This window comes from Cephus cinctus, unplaced genomic scaffold (assembly GCF_000341935.2).
Source record: "Cephus cinctus unplaced genomic scaffold, Ccin1 Ccin1_scaffold0168, whole genome shotgun sequence".
NCBI classification, from domain to species: domain Eukaryota; kingdom Metazoa; phylum Arthropoda; class Insecta; order Hymenoptera; family Cephidae; genus Cephus; species Cephus cinctus.
The window spans coordinates 1,682,291-1,699,918 of NW_014332892.1; the positions used below are offsets into that span (position 1 = coordinate 1,682,291).

General features: G+C 40.2%; 3 protein-coding genes and 1 long non-coding RNA gene across 9 annotated transcripts; 2 read left to right on the plus strand and 2 right to left on the minus strand.

Moving 5' to 3' along the window:
- Positions 1–224: 224 nt before the first annotated feature.
- LOC107264111 (GTP-binding protein Di-Ras2) lies at positions 225–4,815 on the plus strand. Of its 2 annotated transcripts, XM_015732019.2 has the most exons (5): positions 225–660; positions 922–1,067; positions 1,153–1,412; positions 1,518–1,732; positions 1,848–4,815. In XM_015732019.2, the coding sequence occupies exons 1-4, from the start codon at positions 474–476 to the stop codon at positions 1,717–1,719; spliced, it is 795 nt and encodes a 264-aa protein (XP_015587505.1). In that variant the 5' UTR covers positions 225–473; the 3' UTR covers positions 1,720–1,732; positions 1,848–4,815. The 2 variants fall into 2 exon arrangements, with proteins under 2 accessions (XP_015587505.1, XP_024937196.1); XM_025081428.1 differs by having other exon boundaries at positions 1,518–4,815.
- A 478-nt stretch (positions 4,816–5,293) lies between these two features.
- Positions 5,294–8,797, minus strand: LOC107264110 (regulator of MON1-CCZ1 complex). 5 transcript variants are annotated; one of them, XM_015732017.2, is made up of 12 exons: positions 8,628–8,797; positions 8,229–8,415; positions 7,820–8,125; positions 7,583–7,757; positions 7,351–7,510; positions 7,178–7,283; positions 6,954–7,107; positions 6,822–6,885; positions 6,543–6,762; positions 6,299–6,468; positions 5,948–6,223; positions 5,294–5,894 (listed from the first exon to the last, which is right to left on the minus strand). In XM_015732017.2, the coding sequence occupies exons 2-12, from the start codon at positions 8,349–8,351 to the stop codon at positions 5,624–5,626; spliced, it is 2,025 nt and encodes a 674-aa protein (XP_015587503.1). In that variant the 5' UTR covers positions 8,352–8,415; positions 8,628–8,797; the 3' UTR covers positions 5,294–5,623. The 5 variants fall into 5 exon arrangements, with proteins under 5 accessions (XP_015587503.1, XP_015587502.1, XP_015587501.1 ...); XM_015732016.2 differs by having other exon boundaries at positions 8,503–8,797; XM_015732015.2 differs by having other exon boundaries at positions 8,229–8,797.
- Positions 8,798–8,911: 114 nt separating this feature from the next.
- On the plus strand, positions 8,912–17,524 carry LOC107264113 (UBA-like domain-containing protein 2). Its single transcript, XM_015732022.2, has 4 exons — positions 8,912–9,250; positions 12,001–12,075; positions 15,291–15,384; positions 15,581–17,524. The coding sequence occupies exons 1-4, from the start codon at positions 9,143–9,145 to the stop codon at positions 15,703–15,705; spliced, it is 402 nt and encodes a 133-aa protein (XP_015587508.1). The 5' UTR covers positions 8,912–9,142; the 3' UTR covers positions 15,706–17,524.
- On the minus strand, positions 9,201–9,736 carry LOC107264117. Its single transcript, XR_001536851.2, has 3 exons — positions 9,603–9,736; positions 9,442–9,514; positions 9,201–9,341 (listed from the first exon to the last, which is right to left on the minus strand). It is a non-coding gene; the product is annotated as an uncharacterized LOC107264117 (long non-coding RNA).
- Positions 17,525–17,628: the final 104 nt, after the last annotated feature.

Here is a 17,628-nt window from a genome sequence, read left to right on the forward strand (position 1 = left end):
TGGAATATATTACATACAGCTCCCGTGCGATGTAAAAGGTAGGCATTTGATATATTCAATAGCGATGGAATTTCCGGAGAATTCTTAAGCGAGTTTTTCAATAAAAATTTCACTTTCAAACAGGATCCATGTAAGAACGTAAAATTCAGTAATTATTTCATCATGAAATAACCAGACTACATAAAGAATATTGCTTCCAGTTGAAGAAAAGTTCCAAGGAAGGTTTCTGAAAAAATTCAGGTTATCGATTAAAACAAAAAAGGATACACCTTCTCACACGTATATAAGTTACTTGGTAAAGCTGCAAGTACAAGAGAAGGGAAACGATAGAGGAAAAAATTGATCATCGCCTGGGTAAATGAAATTAAAAAATAAGAAGAGTCTAGCTGATACGATAGCTATGGAAACGTAAGGGTTCGTCGAGAATAAGGAACGTAGATTTTTCAAGATATTCAAAAGACAAAAAAATCATAATGGCAGACAACGAGAGAATTCGCGTGGTGGTATTGGGTGGTGCTGGAGTTGGCAAGAGTGCCATAATACGCCGTCTACTGGGACAAGGTTTCACAGAGAAATACAAGCCAACCGTAGATGATCTCTATTGCCGAGAATGTGTGCTAGGAACTTTGATACTGAAAGTGGATCTCCTGGATACGGCAGGTAAGGAGATTTTCAAGTTGCCGCTAATTCTAGTATCTAGCCTACCAGATACAACAATCGACTCAGAATTCTGAAATATCCCTGTGAAGCAAGACAGTTGAGTAAACAGCAAGGAACAACAGTAACGTCACAAGGGCTGGCTCGGTTGACTTATTGAAGCAGCTTTTGGGAAGTAGCTCAAGCGAACGCGATTATAACAGCAGCCAGCAAACTATAGTAAATAACGATAAGCACCTGACACGAGATTCCTTCCTGTTCCAGGTGACCTTCAATTCCCAGCAATGAGAAGACTCGCTATAGCGAATGCACACGCCTTCCTCTTGGTCTACGCGACGACCTCGCTACCTAGTTTCGAATACATGAAGAGGTGCTTCCAGGAAGTTCAGGAGCAAAGACAAGACTTCCAGGTAGGTTGTTCTTGAAGAATGGCCTTTCAAAATAGACAAGTCCTTGCGGATGGACAGTAAACATTGAACCAATTTCTTTCCACAGCAAGTGCCGATAGTAGTGGCAGGAAACAAGGTGGACATGGCTTCTGTTAATCGAGAAGTGCCAATAGAGGACGTCAGCGAGTGGCTGTTTTGCGAGTTGCCAAAGTTAAGAGCGAAGGTGATGGAATGCTCGGCAAAGAACGATTATAATATCAAGGAAATATTCAGGTCCTTTGTGACAATTTCCGTGCCGAAGAATCCTGCAGGAGAAGCCGATGATTCTGGATTGAAAAGACGCTGTTCGGCTTACGGATCTCGCAGGTAATGTATTGTTTTCTATTAAAAAAAAAAAAAAAAAAACATTAGGTAGTTCCAAAACTAATTAGTAGAGTAATGGATTCTTTCTTACCTTTGCCTTTGTCCAAGGTCCGGAAGTCCTGGCGGTAGAACAGGAAGTGCGGGATCAGGTAGCCAACAGCAACTACTCCAAGCTCAAGGATCGAGCGTGGTGACGGTGGTGGAAGAAACAAAAAGTAAACCTCGTAGTCGAAGTCTGATACGACGAGCATCCAAGAAGACAAAACAGCAAATCAGAGATGCTCACTCCGACGACTGTAACATCTCTTAAAGCAAAGGATTGAGTTAGTTCATATTTTTACCGAATGCTGTACTGATCCTTCGGGTATCCTAATGTGAAGGAAACAATATCTGAGGAAGAATGTGTTTATGAATGGTCTGATCAGAGGTACTTTCCAGGATAACGATATGAAGAAGAAAATAATAAAAAAGGAAACAAGAAGCAAAAAGAGAAAGGCAAAAAGGGATATTCAAAGAACCAAGGCAAATGCCAAGAAAAACGGAGCCAATTGAGGTGTAGCGAAATGAAACGAAAGGACGGTAGGAGGAAAGTTACGTGAGGGAGAAATGTAGCAGAATGAGAAGAAATGAGGGTTGAAACAGGGTGGTGCAAGGGTTGAGGTAGGAAGGAAAGAGAGAAGTAAATGCCGACTCTAGCAGAGATCAAAGACCAAGCGCAAACTAACGTCGCGACATCAGTCTCGGAATGCAAATATCAAATACGAATTCCCGTCCGGTCTAGGTATGCGTTGACTCATATGTCACTCGGTTAATATTAAAAAGGGTAAAGTAGCTAGGAGCTCTTTGGGAAAATTGTAACTAGCTATAATATACTGGATCTGTCACCTTGGGAGTACAGAGGAGACGTGGGATATAAAAATGTCAAAGGTCACGGGTCCTGGAGTTAAGAGGAACAAATCTAAAACGCTTAATCTTCACGTATCTCTAAGTGTTAGACAAAATCTTTAATCTCAATCTGAATGTAATAAGTAAATAGTTGATAAGACAGATAATCAAGAATGTTTGACGATCAGAGAAGAATCTCTGAAGAATCGTGTGAAATGACTTGTTTTAAGCTTTATCAAGCATAAGGAAAAAAAAAACAATAAGACCAATTAAAACCTGAATGGAATCAGTTTGTATAAATGGATCAGTAAAACCGATGAAAATCTGAAAAATATAAAAGCTCGGAGCGGAGTTAATTGGCAAGACGTTTATTGGAGGAAACTCGTAGAAGGAAATCTGCTTATTTCTTCAGGTAACAAAGTTATAAAGCAAACGCCATCTTTGACTCCATTTATCCATCTGTCTGTTATTTTGCAATTTCTCTTCTTAAATTCCCAGGAGCAGCCCTGCTCTCTTTGCCGTTCGTACGACTGATTAACAATTGCAGTCAAACTAGATCCTTTGCTGTATCAAAGAATTCTGCTGGATCTTTTTTCCTTCAAATTCTTGTTTAGTTATTGTAAGGACAGCACTCCATATATTATAGGATACGTCTGACCAGGAACAAAGACGGAGTCTCTACCTGTTGAAAAAATAATTTATAATCGATCCTACGAGATTCTATCTGATCGTTTAACGAGGGGCGAAGTAAATAATTATCGTAATACTTGCATATAAGAATACATATTACTTCGGAACAGGCCAATGGCATCGAGACGCTCGTGACGCCCTTCGTGCTCCTTCATTTATCACGGGATATTAAAAGTTATTGTGGAGTAAGGGCGTCAAGCGAATGCCTCGATACCGATTATCACTGAACCGATGCACAAAAGGGATTGAATAAAGAAAAATAATGGAAAAAATTACTAAGCGCCAAAACAAGAGAAATATTGTATCGTTAATACTGCATTGATATACATAACACATATACGTACGCATCTTTGCGGCGCCGCACGATATTCTTACTCTACACTGGACGTGTTAATATGCTTTTATTGATTATTCTAGTGTTCCCTACAGAAACGAGGGAATCGCGTTATTCTTCATTATAGAAATGTACGAGCTTCGTACCTCGCACTGACTTGCCCTCTTACAATTACGTATTGATTACCGTCCCAACCTCAAAAGAGAATATATTTTTCTTTTTAACGAACTTTCGACTGAGAAACAAAAGAAGACTCGATACGTCTGTCTCTGATTTAAACAAGTTTAATTATTAATTTTATTATGAAAAAAGAAGAAAATTACACTTTTGCTCCTCTTCTCTGTAATCGATATAATTAATCAACGGACTTGGCTCTTTATCAAATGTCAGAAAAAGCACGAGTTCGTGTAACTGATTATAGAATTTAAAGATTTCACTTATTCTGAGACTTAATGTATTGTTCAAATGAAAGGATCCCGTAGTGGAATAAACAAATCTTTCTACATATTAACGACAGTCAAGAAGGCCAAGCTAAAAATCATAAAAATCGTGCTAAAATAAAATCAATAGTCATAACTCGCTGAAGAAATTAGATTCTCTAGTGAATACCCATAAGAAAAAGAAACGAACGAAATTGAACACTTTCCCATATCTATATCTATATCGTCGATATTCATATCTGTAATCTATCTGTCTAACTGTCTATCCGTCTATCTGTCAATCTGTCTATCCGTTTATGCGTAACGAATAACAATTCTCGAGCTGGTCGACAAAGTTTTTAGGTTATTGAGATATACCTGAAAGTTGCATTGATAAATTCCAGCGTAGCGATGAGCGATTTGCTTTAACGGAAACGTCTTGTAAAACAAGATAGCCACTTGGACGTCTCGTTGGACCAATTTTATTGAATGTCTTATTGGTGTTACTATAGAAATAAGCACAAAATATCCTTTACGTATTTCTCGCACGTCACTGTGTCTGTTGACTTTTAAAGTCACAATAGGAATAAGACCAGAGATCGTATACAAGAATTTGAGATATATGTATGATCTTCTCCGAGGATCAGATTAAATCTAATATCCATCCGTTTTGCCAAATCAAAGAAGGCGGCGATGCGTCTTTTGAATCTACCAGCAAGAAGCAACATGGCGGAGCGTGAACGCCCCGCGAATCTCAGGACTCGTTTAGCCGGACGAATAAAAAGATGATAAACAAAGATGGAAAGGATACCAGTTATTATCAATAATATTTAAGTGTCGGACATTAGCGCGAGATTAATCGCGAGAGTCTACTTTTGTACAGCAGCTTTATCCGTTCGTACGATATGACGTATTTGTATCTCGCGTATTGTCGTGCCCTCTGAAGTCTATCGAAAAATTAGACTTCGGCTAAGCCGAAGTAATGATAACGCGCGTTTTACGATATCGTTCAATGAAACAAGAAAAGGAAAGACGAAAAGTGATTTAAGGTACGCCAATAAATCCATTTTAAATGTAATTTGGATGGTCACGTTTATTCCCCATTACCCGCATGGAACTTGAGAATGAAGCCAGAGGAAGAAAGATTTTCAGCAGATGATCAATATCACAATGGAATTATGAAGCATTGCATCTTGTCCTAATTGAAAATTATCTAGTGAGAAACATGTACCGTGAAAATGGTGCTTGCTCAAATTGATAACCACAATCAGCCGAGTTGAAATGACGCCGATCGATTTTTATTTAAAGAACGTTACGCTCTGCTGGTACTTCGGGCTGATAAAACATTTCACGTGCCAGTAGGTAGCCTGATTGGAACTGGTTGGTCCTTTATAGCAATTGGTTGACCTATTAAAAGGTTTAATGAGATCCGTCTGACGTCACTGGGAACCCAAGCCCGGACTTACCAACTTTAAATGGACATGTCAACGAAACTAATGCGATTGGACTTGAAAGCTAGTCAACAACATTTACTGAGGAAACATAATCAGGCAAACTTTTCCATTGTCATTCTCTCCTTTACTTTGTCTCTCCCTCTTACATCTGTACACTCATACGTACATCAGATATATACAAATACATAAGAATATTCTATTGATCGACACTTCACAGAATCACAGACACTGGAATTTCATTTCTCGTTTACCTGGAGACACGCTCTGCAATTTCTAGCATGTCACTTGCAAATGAGTATTCAGACGGCGTAATGGCCATCGTCAATTACTGGAATCTATGAAGTTCGTTATAATGGTTTTCATGTCGATCTTCCTGTCGTCCTGGAAAGCAGAATAGATCAGCAGTCGATGGGTCTTCTGATGGCCATTGAATTATGTAGAGACTGTTGACACATTTGAGTTCGTGTCAGAGTTGCATCCGTTATCCGTTTCACGAAACAAGTATTTGAAATGCTGAACATAAGGCTGACAATGTTCCCCGCGAGTAAAGGCAGTTGTATTGTGTAGCCTAACGTTACGTTGCTCAAAGAACTTAAAAACTGAATGAAAAAGTATGGGGTCGTTGGAGGCCTTCCCTGCTTCAAGAAACTTTCGAGCTGATATTTCATCTGCCATTCCCACCGAACGGACGTACCTAAAGAAACTTTTGCATGAATAAAAATTTAAAAAGAATATTTAGCCGTTTCATTTATTTACCTTAAAGCTGGTAGAATATGACCCTTTGACAAAAGCACTTCGATAATTTCTTCGTGGGCGTTTCCTAAACGTTTCAGCATATCCAGTGCTAATTGGTGGGCAGCTGGGTATAAATTTTCGAGAGAAAGAAGTAAACACGCCAACGGCTTTGAATCGGCTACAACGTGATACTGCAGTAGTTGGTGTAATTGGTAATATGCTTTTCTATGAACTAGAGTTGTGATAACTAACTCATGCAAATAATGTTGCACTGGAATGCCATGTTCTGCCAATGACCTAAAGAATGATATAACTTTGATTGTTCATTCTTCAAAACAGGTAACAATAAATTATGGAGTAGCAGGAAAGTACCTTATGTATTCGAGTAACACCCATACCACCATTTTGGGTTCTATTGTGCCTTCAGAAAATTTGGATAGTATATGGGTATATATGTCACTTTGATCTATCAAAAGTTTATGCTTAAGATTTTCCAATGTTGTAGCCACACTCTTTGTATTGCTCTGCAACGGAGTTCCCATCTATAAGAAATTGCATAAATTTAACGATTTTTTATGATAGCATATAAGAAATTGTCGATTTCGAAGTATGTTACCTGGCTCTGTATTTCGTTCTCCAGATGACTCCTGTAGACGGAATTGAGTTTGTCAAAAATTGTCGGCATTTCCATCAGGCTAACAGGCATCTGAGTCATGAAGCTTTGCAGAACTTGAATTAAGATTTGTTTCGCGTCTTTACGCTGCATTAAGAACTCGACCAATAGAATCTTGTCGCGAATGACCTTTACTAACGCATCCAGTCGTAATTCGATGTACCTATAGAAATTGGATTGATCAATCAATTGAATCATTAACGTTACTCATTTTCTACTGACCATAGACAACCTAGTTTTGCATCTATAACTATGTTGGGCTGGAAGACAACCCAATTTGGGGAATCTATATGGGAATTTAAGGCATAATAAAATAAGAAATAGATATTTATACTGGCAGTAGAAAAAGGATACATAATTGACAGGGCTGAAAAATATGTTCTGACAATGTAGCACCCGGGACCTTAAGATTGTATGGTTTTATCGGCTTTGGTACAGCTACACTGGTATGATATATGACAGTACCATCACTCACGCCAGGTAGCATAATATCAAATATCATGGATGTCTAAATAAATAAATTTTTATTAATATAGAAGATAAATCTTACTGTATTTGAAAAATTTTATGAAACTTACTTTGGACGCCTGGTGGTGAACAATGATTAAGTTATCAACTACGTTAATTGCGAATCTACCGCTCATATCTAATTTTAAAATATGACTTCGCTTGATGGTCATCATCCTATAAATATATTAATTTTGAAATCTTGTATAAATCACAGAATTTCTAAAAAAACCAAATTATTTACTTGTGAACAGTGTAAACGTAAACAAAAGTCGTTGCATTAGACCGACTCGCGCCTTGTTGATGTCGGAGTACAATTATACATGGTATATCGTATAAAACAGCCAAAGCTACGTCTCTTTCAGATACTGCTAGTTTACCCGGCTTAGTTGCTGTGGCTTCCACTACACAGATGAGTTAACAGATATTATCTATCAATTCTAAAAAAAATGCTTAATGAGATAACTATTGCTCACTTTCAAATTTTGTTAACTTGTGAAGATTTCCAGGAGTTATGTGCAGTGCTTGCATCTGGTTTCCTATAGTACCTGACGATAACAATACCAAATAACTTTGTGGACAAAATACAAACCAATTGACTCCTAAGCTCAAAGACTTTAAAGCTTTAACAGTACGTTTTTCAGGGGTGACCTGTAAAAATACGATTTATACTTGATTTTGATCCTGCTTAAAAAACTATAGACCAGGCTTACCTGAAACAATTCTACGCCATGGTCCGTGACCAGTAATATTTCATTGCCATGTGTCCATACAAATCCCAATATAGATGCATTCTTGCCTTTGCATGACTGCGAATATTCTACGCTATCCAGTTCCCTAGTAGGCAAGTAATTAACAAATTCGACTGAAGTATTAGTACGCTGTATAGCAAGAATATTCATATCTGGTGAGAATTTAATAGAAATAACAGGTCCTTTATCTTCCATTCTAAAGCTCAAATTTTGATTAGGTCCTTTGACAAGCACTCCTGTAACTCCGCCAGACCGTACAGCAAATACCTGTGCATAATCATTTTAAATTATTTTAAAATACTACATCCCTTATTTGACGCTTTAGAAATCGTCAGTAACAAATTGCAAAAAGCACATCCATCAAACTAACTTGTTTGTTAGAGTCATCGAAGAATACATTGGTGAGAAAGCTGACTGATTCAAATCTGATCGGATCAGCGGATAATTCTAAATAATAATCGTCGCCTGTGTCTTCACTAGTTGAACTTTCCATTTTGACAGCTACCGATCAGCTGCTCGTAAGTTTTCTATTTTGTGAAGCTTCGTACACACGTTACCTAACTATAATGCCAAGTTACAAAACAGGCTCCAAACACTTTAATTTTACCTAAATTAAAAATGAAATAAAAGTAATAAAATACTACCGCTATTCCATAAAGCTATACACAGTAGTCTTCATTCGGAAACAATTAAACTAGCAATGATTTCAATATTTTCAACAAATCATCAAAAGTCACTAATAATTTCTTAGAAGACATAACAATCTCACACTCATTCCTGTGAACTCGCTTTAACTTGGGAACAATACAGTGGTGCTCTAGTGGTAATCAGATGAAGCAAAGATGAGTCGAAACAAACGAAAGGGAGCGCCAGTGCCTAGTTTAGTTTAAAGGAAACGAGAGCGAAGTAGTGATATATATAAGCGACTGTTAAGAGAGATGAGAGAGATATAATATGGTAAGTGTGCGATAGAAAGAGAGAGAGTGAGTGAGAGAGAATCCGGGAGTGCGTGACGTCAGAGCAGTTTCGTCGCCCGTCACCCGTCGCCCGTCGCTCGTCGCCGGTCTGGGATGAGTTTAGTTTTGAAAACAAGGAGCCTGCCGCTGCCGCTGCCGCCGCCGCTCGCTCGTCGCCATCGCCAGCATCGCTATTGTCGCTCGCGATCACTTTCGAGTTTAACGAAGAATCTTAGAACAGCAGCTGGCAGTAACAGGCACGCGCGAATCGTGTGCAAGGCCGTGATCGCGCTTAGTTATCCACTTCCCGCGGGAAATTCAGTGAAAAATGGACGCCCTGCGGGAGCAGGTGATGATCAATCAGTTCGTGCTGGCTGCTGGTTGTGCCAGGGAACAGGCGAAACAATTGTTGCAGGCTGCACACTGGCAATTCGAGGTGAGCCAGACAGCCAGGTTACTCGCTACCAGTAGCTATACTCTCGTGTGCGTAAGTTATGCGTTGTGAGGCTCGTGCGTCGTACCTTAAACTACGTAAACAAAGCCGAGAAAATGGCCGACGTAATTATATTAGGTCATACAGGAAGGAAACTTTGTATACTACCAAACTGGCTTGTTTCCTAGTACTACCTGCAGATTCTCATCCCGTGACACACCATATATCCAGTTAGTTTCGAAGCTGAAGAGATCAATGGCCAGGAAGCTAAAATGATTAGAGGACAGGCATAGTGAGAGGGAGCGAATCTTTTATTTATGTAACGTATGAAGATCACTTATCTACTAACATTTACCTCGACTACTGTTACACACACGTCGTACGTCTGGCCTCGGTTTTCGAACTCCTTCGTACCTCAATGGATGCGCTCGTACGCGTTTCATTCATAAAAATCAGACGAGAGTGAATGTTACCTACGATCCCCCTCACTCACCAACTCTCTATTTCTTTCTAGGCTTCACTAAAATCTATCAAGATAAGGTATGGCTTCTATAAGAGCCTCAAACCCTACATCTTTCATTCGCTTTGTATTTATTTCAATTTTCTGCCCTGTTTCGCATTTCCTAGCATACAAAAACATTACGCGTCGAATACGCCGGCGATCGATTCTCCACGTAAACGAATCGTTTCGTGACATGACGTGTCTGCTTTGCGAATTCTGGTGTCCATCGTTCCGCCCTACTTCAAGTAATTTCCTTCTATTTTCCTCTTGACGTTCGATTGAGAAATGCGTACATAAACACACTGTTACGTTGCTTACGAACGTCTCTGCCAAGTCGAGTTCTAGCTGTCTAGAAGAATCCAGGGCGACCCTCGTGCAATATTTGCTCAGTAGTTGCAATGTAAACAAAACATCTAACTTAGAAGAAAAACATTGAGCGATGTCTCTGGGTGAGAAGTACTAGGAAACAGATAAATATGCCGTCATTCGTATACACATGAACGTCTGGTGATGTAACGAAATCGATAAGAATTTTCGTTTTGCGATAATACAAAAGTCGAACCATATAATGTTCTGATTTCTAATCGGCGTTGAGGTTTCCTGGCTGCGAATTCAAATCGATACAGAATATGTATATGTGTTACTGGAAAGAATTAATGGACTTTCCAAGAAGCTGGAAGTTAATTGCCTCTCAGGGGATTCAAGTACGATGGCTCAGATTTGATCCACGGAAACAGGAATAACGATAAGGAGTTTGAGCGCGAAGGTTACATTGTAAAATCTTATTTCCATCCCTGCCTACGTCATACGACGTACATGACACATTTATTTATTTTGTGTATATATATATTTATATATATATATATAGATGCTGGAAATTCCAACCAGTAATGCCGATTGGCGCAGAGAGTTTCCGTCGTCGACCCAGGAAGTCAGCGACGGAAATGGATCCCCTTTTATAGTAACGTATACAGTTATACAGTATTGAGAGTAATTGCTCAATACGTAGCAACCATTTATCTGTACATGAATCTATGTCTATAGTTTACACATATAATTTTAGTTTGCAAATGGCGGACGCTGCGGAGGTTTCGAAATTCCATTAAATCCTCTGTGAATCCTGGATACAGTTCGCAGCTAGTTATGAAGTCACAGTCATTATATTAGCGAAATGCGTAGCTGCTGCATGTATGTACAGAGAATTAATGGAATGATTATGGAACAACGTTTGACAACTACTAACAATGAGTCAGAAGACTTTCTCTGTAGTATCCCTTCTCTTACAGAGCCGGTTAATGCTGTTAACGAAATATTACAGACGCCTTCTCTTGATCAGCGATACGAAGCCCAGACCCTTTTGTCAGTTTAATTCAGGTGGCTATTATTCATTCCTATGACCAAAAATATCTTCGAATTCTTATTGTTAGCGCTGAAGACTTCTTTTTTTTTTCAAAAGAAATCCACTCGCGGATTCTCCTGCATCCTCGGCTCATACCAGGAGAACAATGCTAGTGTGCCAAAGCACTGCGAAAAATAGCACGCACGCTGGATGGCACGGTGCCATCTCACTTTATTTTTAGATCCGGAGAAATTCTACGTGCTAGAACTGCCTATGAACTTACCGCCTACCCTTTTCCCAAGAGGGAATAATCGGCGCACCCTTGACACGTGATTTCTAGTATCTCTTGGACTTTTGCTATGATTAATGTACACATTACACTTGGTTATAATTCATTTTAGGATTACATAAGTTTTACATTATACCCAGACATTTGCATACGTTGTTTTGTATGGATGACTAAATCATTACCGAAATCAAACACAAGTGACGGTGGCGGACTTGTCGAAATATCACTCGCGTGATTGTTCCTGGTTATGTATAAATAAACTGTGAGGTTACGTAACGTGATGCAACGTCCGTACGCCTATCTGTCTCTCCAATAGCCTTGTCGTTTTCGATCTTGGAGCTAGAAGATTCTCAATCTCGATTCGGGACTGTTTTTATGAAGATTTGACGAATGCGGCTAATTAATTTCTTATAAAGATTTGCGTATAAGCATGTATTTCGAATTTTATTGAGATAACAGTTTTGTTTTTTACATAAATTAAAAGCTCGCGAGTGAGAGAGCAAGAAATATTAATTAAATAAAAAGGTTTAAGTTAGGTTAGGTTGAGTTAGCGAAAGTAAACAGAAGATAGAAGCGTGAAACAGTTTCTAACTCATGTATTTCTTTACATTTTCTTTTTTCAGACAGCGCTGAGTATATTTTTCCAAGAAGCGGCGATACCTTCCTGTGCCCAAGGACCTGGCACTCATTTCGGACAGGTCAGTGAAGCGTAATGAACCTATATGATTATTCTTTGATTCTTTAATCCATCCTCCGTGTACATACTCCTCATAATGCCAAGTTCCTCTACCGTCAGTGTTTGTTTACTCACGCGCCTCTATGCGCTGCTATTTTTTGCCTCGTTATTTGCTCCTAGCCTGCTTCCACGTAATCGCGTTTCCCGTCGCCGACCCTACCAACTTTTTATTTTATTTTGTCTGCTCGGCATTTATCTTCTTTGACCCTACTTCCTAGAAAATTCATACGACACTATTTATGCCCAACCTACCCGTACTTCTTTCCGCAAATTCCATTATCGCTTTAAGGGCAATTCACATCGGTGCCGTATCCCCGTCTCTGCATCGTTACGGAATGTTCAAATATTTTAGTACCATTTAATACCAATATCGTTCATACGCCACAGTGTCGTCATTGTTCTGTATCGTCCGTTCAAAAAATATCGTTGCAGATCAATGTCCGGACACGAACACTAATACGGTTGGTAAGTCACTGAAACAGAACCTGAAATGTGATAACGGTCCTACTTCTAGAAAATGATTGTACGTCAGTTCACGTATGTGCACGATACAGCACTGAAATGTGTGAATCAGCCTTGAATCGTCTCATGGAAACACGTGCGTGCCCGGGACGTCTAGCTTTTCTCAGTAACTTTCCTACCACGTAGAAACGTCCAGGCAACATCTGCGAAGCGCAAAGAAGGGTTAGGACGACACTGTCTTTTAGATTTGTCGGGGGATGGGGGGGGGGTTGTCTGTTACGTGAAGGAAACGCAACAGTGCACGTGAGTGCTTTCTTAGTGGTCGAAACCTTAAGGACTCGAGACCCGTAAGAAAATACGTTCGGAAACTTTTGTTCGTGGTCAAAGCTCGACAAAAACATACCTTGCCAGCTTGGGGTTGGCCAAGGGTAGGAGAAAATCGATCGCGCGTGTTTGACCCTGATGTGTTCGAGGCGTCCCTTCCCTTCCTCACCATCCGCCTGCTATTCCCAACGTCCCACGACTATCTACTCCCCTTTCACCCTCCTCCTTCACGTCAACCCTCGTAACTTTGTACAAAAGCATAAACTTCCTCGTATATTTCTCCCAACCAAGTGCCCTGCCTCCACTTCCTCTTACCGTCCTTCGATTTATATTCGTACGAATGTTAACCGCGAAAATAATTTGTATTGCCCTTATCTTCTGTCCCCCACAACCCTCAACTACCCTCCCTGCTTTCCGAACCGGACAAATCCCATTTCAAATGTGTATTTATGGCGGTGCCGGATATCTGTGATTATATTTTCAGTATCGATATTTATAAAGTTAAAATATATTTTTCGATATAACTTTATTAACCCCTTACATTAATCGATATACGATTCCTTGCGAATAATAAAAACGAATTCTAATGTTATTCCCTTTCGTAACGGACGACGAGCTCTCCCAGTGTATTAAATACGTTCAAGGGCACCCCCTTATCACGCTCGAAGAAAACGGATCTAATTGCGTAATATTTTTTCAATATTATCAATATTTTTCCTCGTGAAAATAGGCCGTGCCGATCGTTCAACCGGGCTCGGTTAGGACTCACGGAGCAGTGTGGCGGGAAATTTGAAAATTTATCAACGCGATAGGATATCCTACGGTTAGACGATAGTCGAGAATACGTTCGTGTTGCGTTAGGTTACGCGGAGTGAGTCGAGCCATAAAAGCCATAGGCGTTGTAATGCTAATCCCTGTGTTTATCAACAGTTCGCATTCGTGTAACTATATTCGCTGCGTTGTATGTGTACAGAAGGAAAGTGTGCGTCGTTCGACGTGTCCGTGACTCATGGCTCCACGAGTAAGCTGCCAACGAATATATTTAACACTGGCCTCATCCTAGTCAGAAGAAATACCCCGTATTGTGGTCTTATGCGAATGGCCGACTAACGTGCTGTTCCGTCAGGTCCGTTTTCTTTGTGCTGGGTTCCTTTTGTTCCATATTAGAATGGTTATCAAGGCATGGCCGACAGTATATCCTAAAATTAACTGATAACGATAAGAAATCAGTTGATCGTATATAAATAAATCAATCACTCTGACTGGTGGAGAATTTTTCAATTTTAGGCAGCAGTTACGGGCTTTTCATAACCTCAAAGTTTACTCGGAAAAATAAAAGGTTAAAAATAATTTATTCGGAAGGTTTTGTGGATTTAATTAATCGTTAGCTTTGAGAGGGACTGTACGTGGATTTATTGAAATTTTTATTGGGAGTTTGTGGTGACAAATTTTTAACTAACACGTTTGATTTAAAGGTTATCGACGGGTTAGGCAAACCTCAAGAGAACCACTGCCGGCTGAGAGCTAGACAGTAGGTAGGTTACTATTCTGGTCGGTGGCATTCCGATAAGCCGCGTGCCAAATATTCGAGACTGGACCGACCTCTGCCTAGGTAATTTTGAAATTCCTTCGAATCGCCCAGCGAAGACTAGGCAAGAACTTTGTGATTCCTTCGCCGCCCTTTGTCTGCAATTATTTATTTCAATCTACATTTTTGTTACGTGCTATTGCGTCTGACGTTGCTTGACCTTACGCCATCGAGACGCGTATCGATCTATCCACCGTTGGTATCGGTATTAATAAAATACCCCAAGAGCATTGTGCGTGGTATGTACAAAGTGGTTGAGAAAATTGCTAAAGTTAATTTCCTGGATCCACGAGTGGCCATTTTGTCTTGGCGAACAGCGCATCAGGAAGCTTTCTATAGCTTGGTACAGTTCACTGTAGTTCACAGGATACGATACATTGTAGACTCCTCTCCTCTTTGTATACAGGTTCATTCACCCTTGATGTTTTCATTCGAATACGAATACGTAGAATGTTTTTTAAAATATTTCGAAAATATTGAAATTACGTATTACAGTGTTTTCTAGGTGCGATTAGAAACCAGGATTTTTTTCGTTGACGCGTGTCACGCGATAACCGTCAAATCTTATTAGTACGTTTAAATTGAATAACCCTGTATACACATTGTATCATGTGTGTCCGTTCACCTGGCTCTGACGTCACCCACCAGCCGCCAGCAGCTTAAACAACCTCAAGTCAGGCTAGGAGTACTCGCATGAAAGATTCTCAGTAATACCAATCCACACTCACATCATGTACATATGTGGTACGCGTTAGAATGATAATAATGTGAAATTATTGAAAGGACATTTGTTTTATTTTCAGATCACTCCGTGTAACACGCCTGCAACGCCGCCGAACTTCCCCGACGCTCTATTGGCCTTTTCGAAGATGTCAGCCGGTGAGAAAACACCTTCGGGTAAGTAATATGCATGTTTTACGGTCCACACTGCTGCAGGCGCCAGTGAATTTCGATATATCGATTGTTCCTGGCTGTGACGTAGATGGGTTCCGAGGAAAAACATGTTTACGCATACGAAACTCCTTGTTCGGTTATGTCTCGCGAGCTCGAAGGAAAGGAGTCGCCTTTATTTACGTGCCGTATGTCTTTGCAGGCATGTCCCCGAGTCAGAATGGTCAACAGACAACGCAGCATCACGGTGGCCGGTGTAGCGTTTCCGGTGGTGCACAGCAACAGACGCAAAATCAACAGTTTGGTCTTGGCGAACCGCAGAGATAAAACAAACTCATCGTCATCGTGCAAATCGCAAACCGCAAGAAGTAATAACCCTAAGGAATACTGAGGCGTCGAAGTCACACGCGAATGACGTCGACACATCGACGCCGATGCGGACAGCGTCGAGACGCAGATACCCACTTGGACTCCAAGAGAGGAACCTCGGCAACGTGGAACGTATATGTGGCTCTTAGCGGTTGAGCGTGAAGACGAAGAAGGAAAAGAGAGTTTGATCGAAGCGAAATTGAGCTTGGAACTCTCCATGTCTTTTTTAAGAATCCGATACAGACGTCTTCTTCTCGTCGACCTGTTGCTGCTATCCGCTACTTGCGATTATCTCCGCCAGGACCTTCCCCAGGAGGAGGTACTCCGTCCCGGAATCTCAGCAGTCTTGAATTTCGATGCACCAGACTGATCTGTCCAATGCGACTTGACCGGGAAACCTTCCGTTAAGAGGAAAGCAATTACTCCAAACGTTCTACTTTTCTCTTCTGTTTGATATTGATACTTCAAGAATCGAATCATAATGGCGGATCGGCTAGGATCGCGTTCACTTGAAAAGGGAGTCACTGCCGTCTCTTAGTGCAGCTCCTCTTCTTACTTTTACGTTTATTTCTTTTTGAGACGCGAGATATAGGAGCGTAGTTCCTAAAAAGTAAATGAAAGACAATTAGAGATATCATTAGCTGGTAATTAATTATTAGTGCTTGCACCGTGTGCGTCCTTCTTCCTTGGGTCGTTGCGAACGCTCACTCATTTCTTAGCCGTTTTGCGAGCGACACTTTTCCGCTTCAATTTATACTTTACTCGACCGTCGTTTCCTCGAGGAATCCTCTTACGGTTTTCCTTATAAATAGGGTCGATTAATTCTACGATCGCTCGATCGATTTCTTTATTTGCTATCAAATTGATCGATCGATCGAATGCCGATAGAGAGCAAATGGAATTAATGGACAAGAAGTAAGAGTCTATAAGTCTCTACGTTCGCCATTATTTCTTTTAATCGTGATTAAATATTACTGTAATCAAGTAGCAGATGTTAGTGCGTTGTGTAACGAGAGCGCGTCCCTGTCCACGCACAAGATGAGACTGTGTTAAGAGAGTCGAAGAGTTAGGTACACGAGATGTGTACTGCCAATTAAACTGTAAAAAGCAATTGTGGAAATTGGATTTCTATTACATAGATACACGTGTAGCAAATATCTATGAAGACTCCGAGACTGTTTGCTTTTCCCTAAAGAACAATAATTGGCATAATCGATCGGCGCGTGTCTATGAGGGAAAAAAACAATTTGGCGCAAGAAATGATAAGATAGAAGCGTTCAGAAAGAATTGACAAAGCCGGAATTATGGCTTAAATGGAATCTGTTGCAAATAAGAAATTTGCCCATAAGTTTTGGCACTTTGTATAAAATTTTGCGCAACTGTATTCTTCGGACAATAACAGGCCCCCAGCTATTCTATAAGGCTAATTTTCATATTTGCTATTTATTCCATCGGGCACTCTTCATCTGTCTCTTAAACTCTTTGTCTGTCGTCTGTCTTTCTATGTTCTTGTAGCTTCTCAAATCCGCACGTACGTCCTTTCCTCTCGCGCTGGAATAAAGAACCGATAATCGTGCACCAAGTGTGAGAGACAGTGAAAGAGAACGAGAGCTACGAATTTACTGGTTTTTTCATCGGAATTGACAGCCGTGGCTTTTGTCTTCTGTGAAAATGGAGGCTGCACCTGTCTCTTAGGTCGTACTAATTATTTGTGTGTGTATTTGTAGTAGACACGTCGAGAATGACGAAAGAAAAATTCTTGTGAACTTTGACCGCATTTTCCATCGCTGTTCGTTCAGTTTGTTCATTAATGTAAATAATACCTCTCCCTCGTCCATGGATATTAGAACAATATTCTTTTTTCCTTAAGTGTGCACGTGC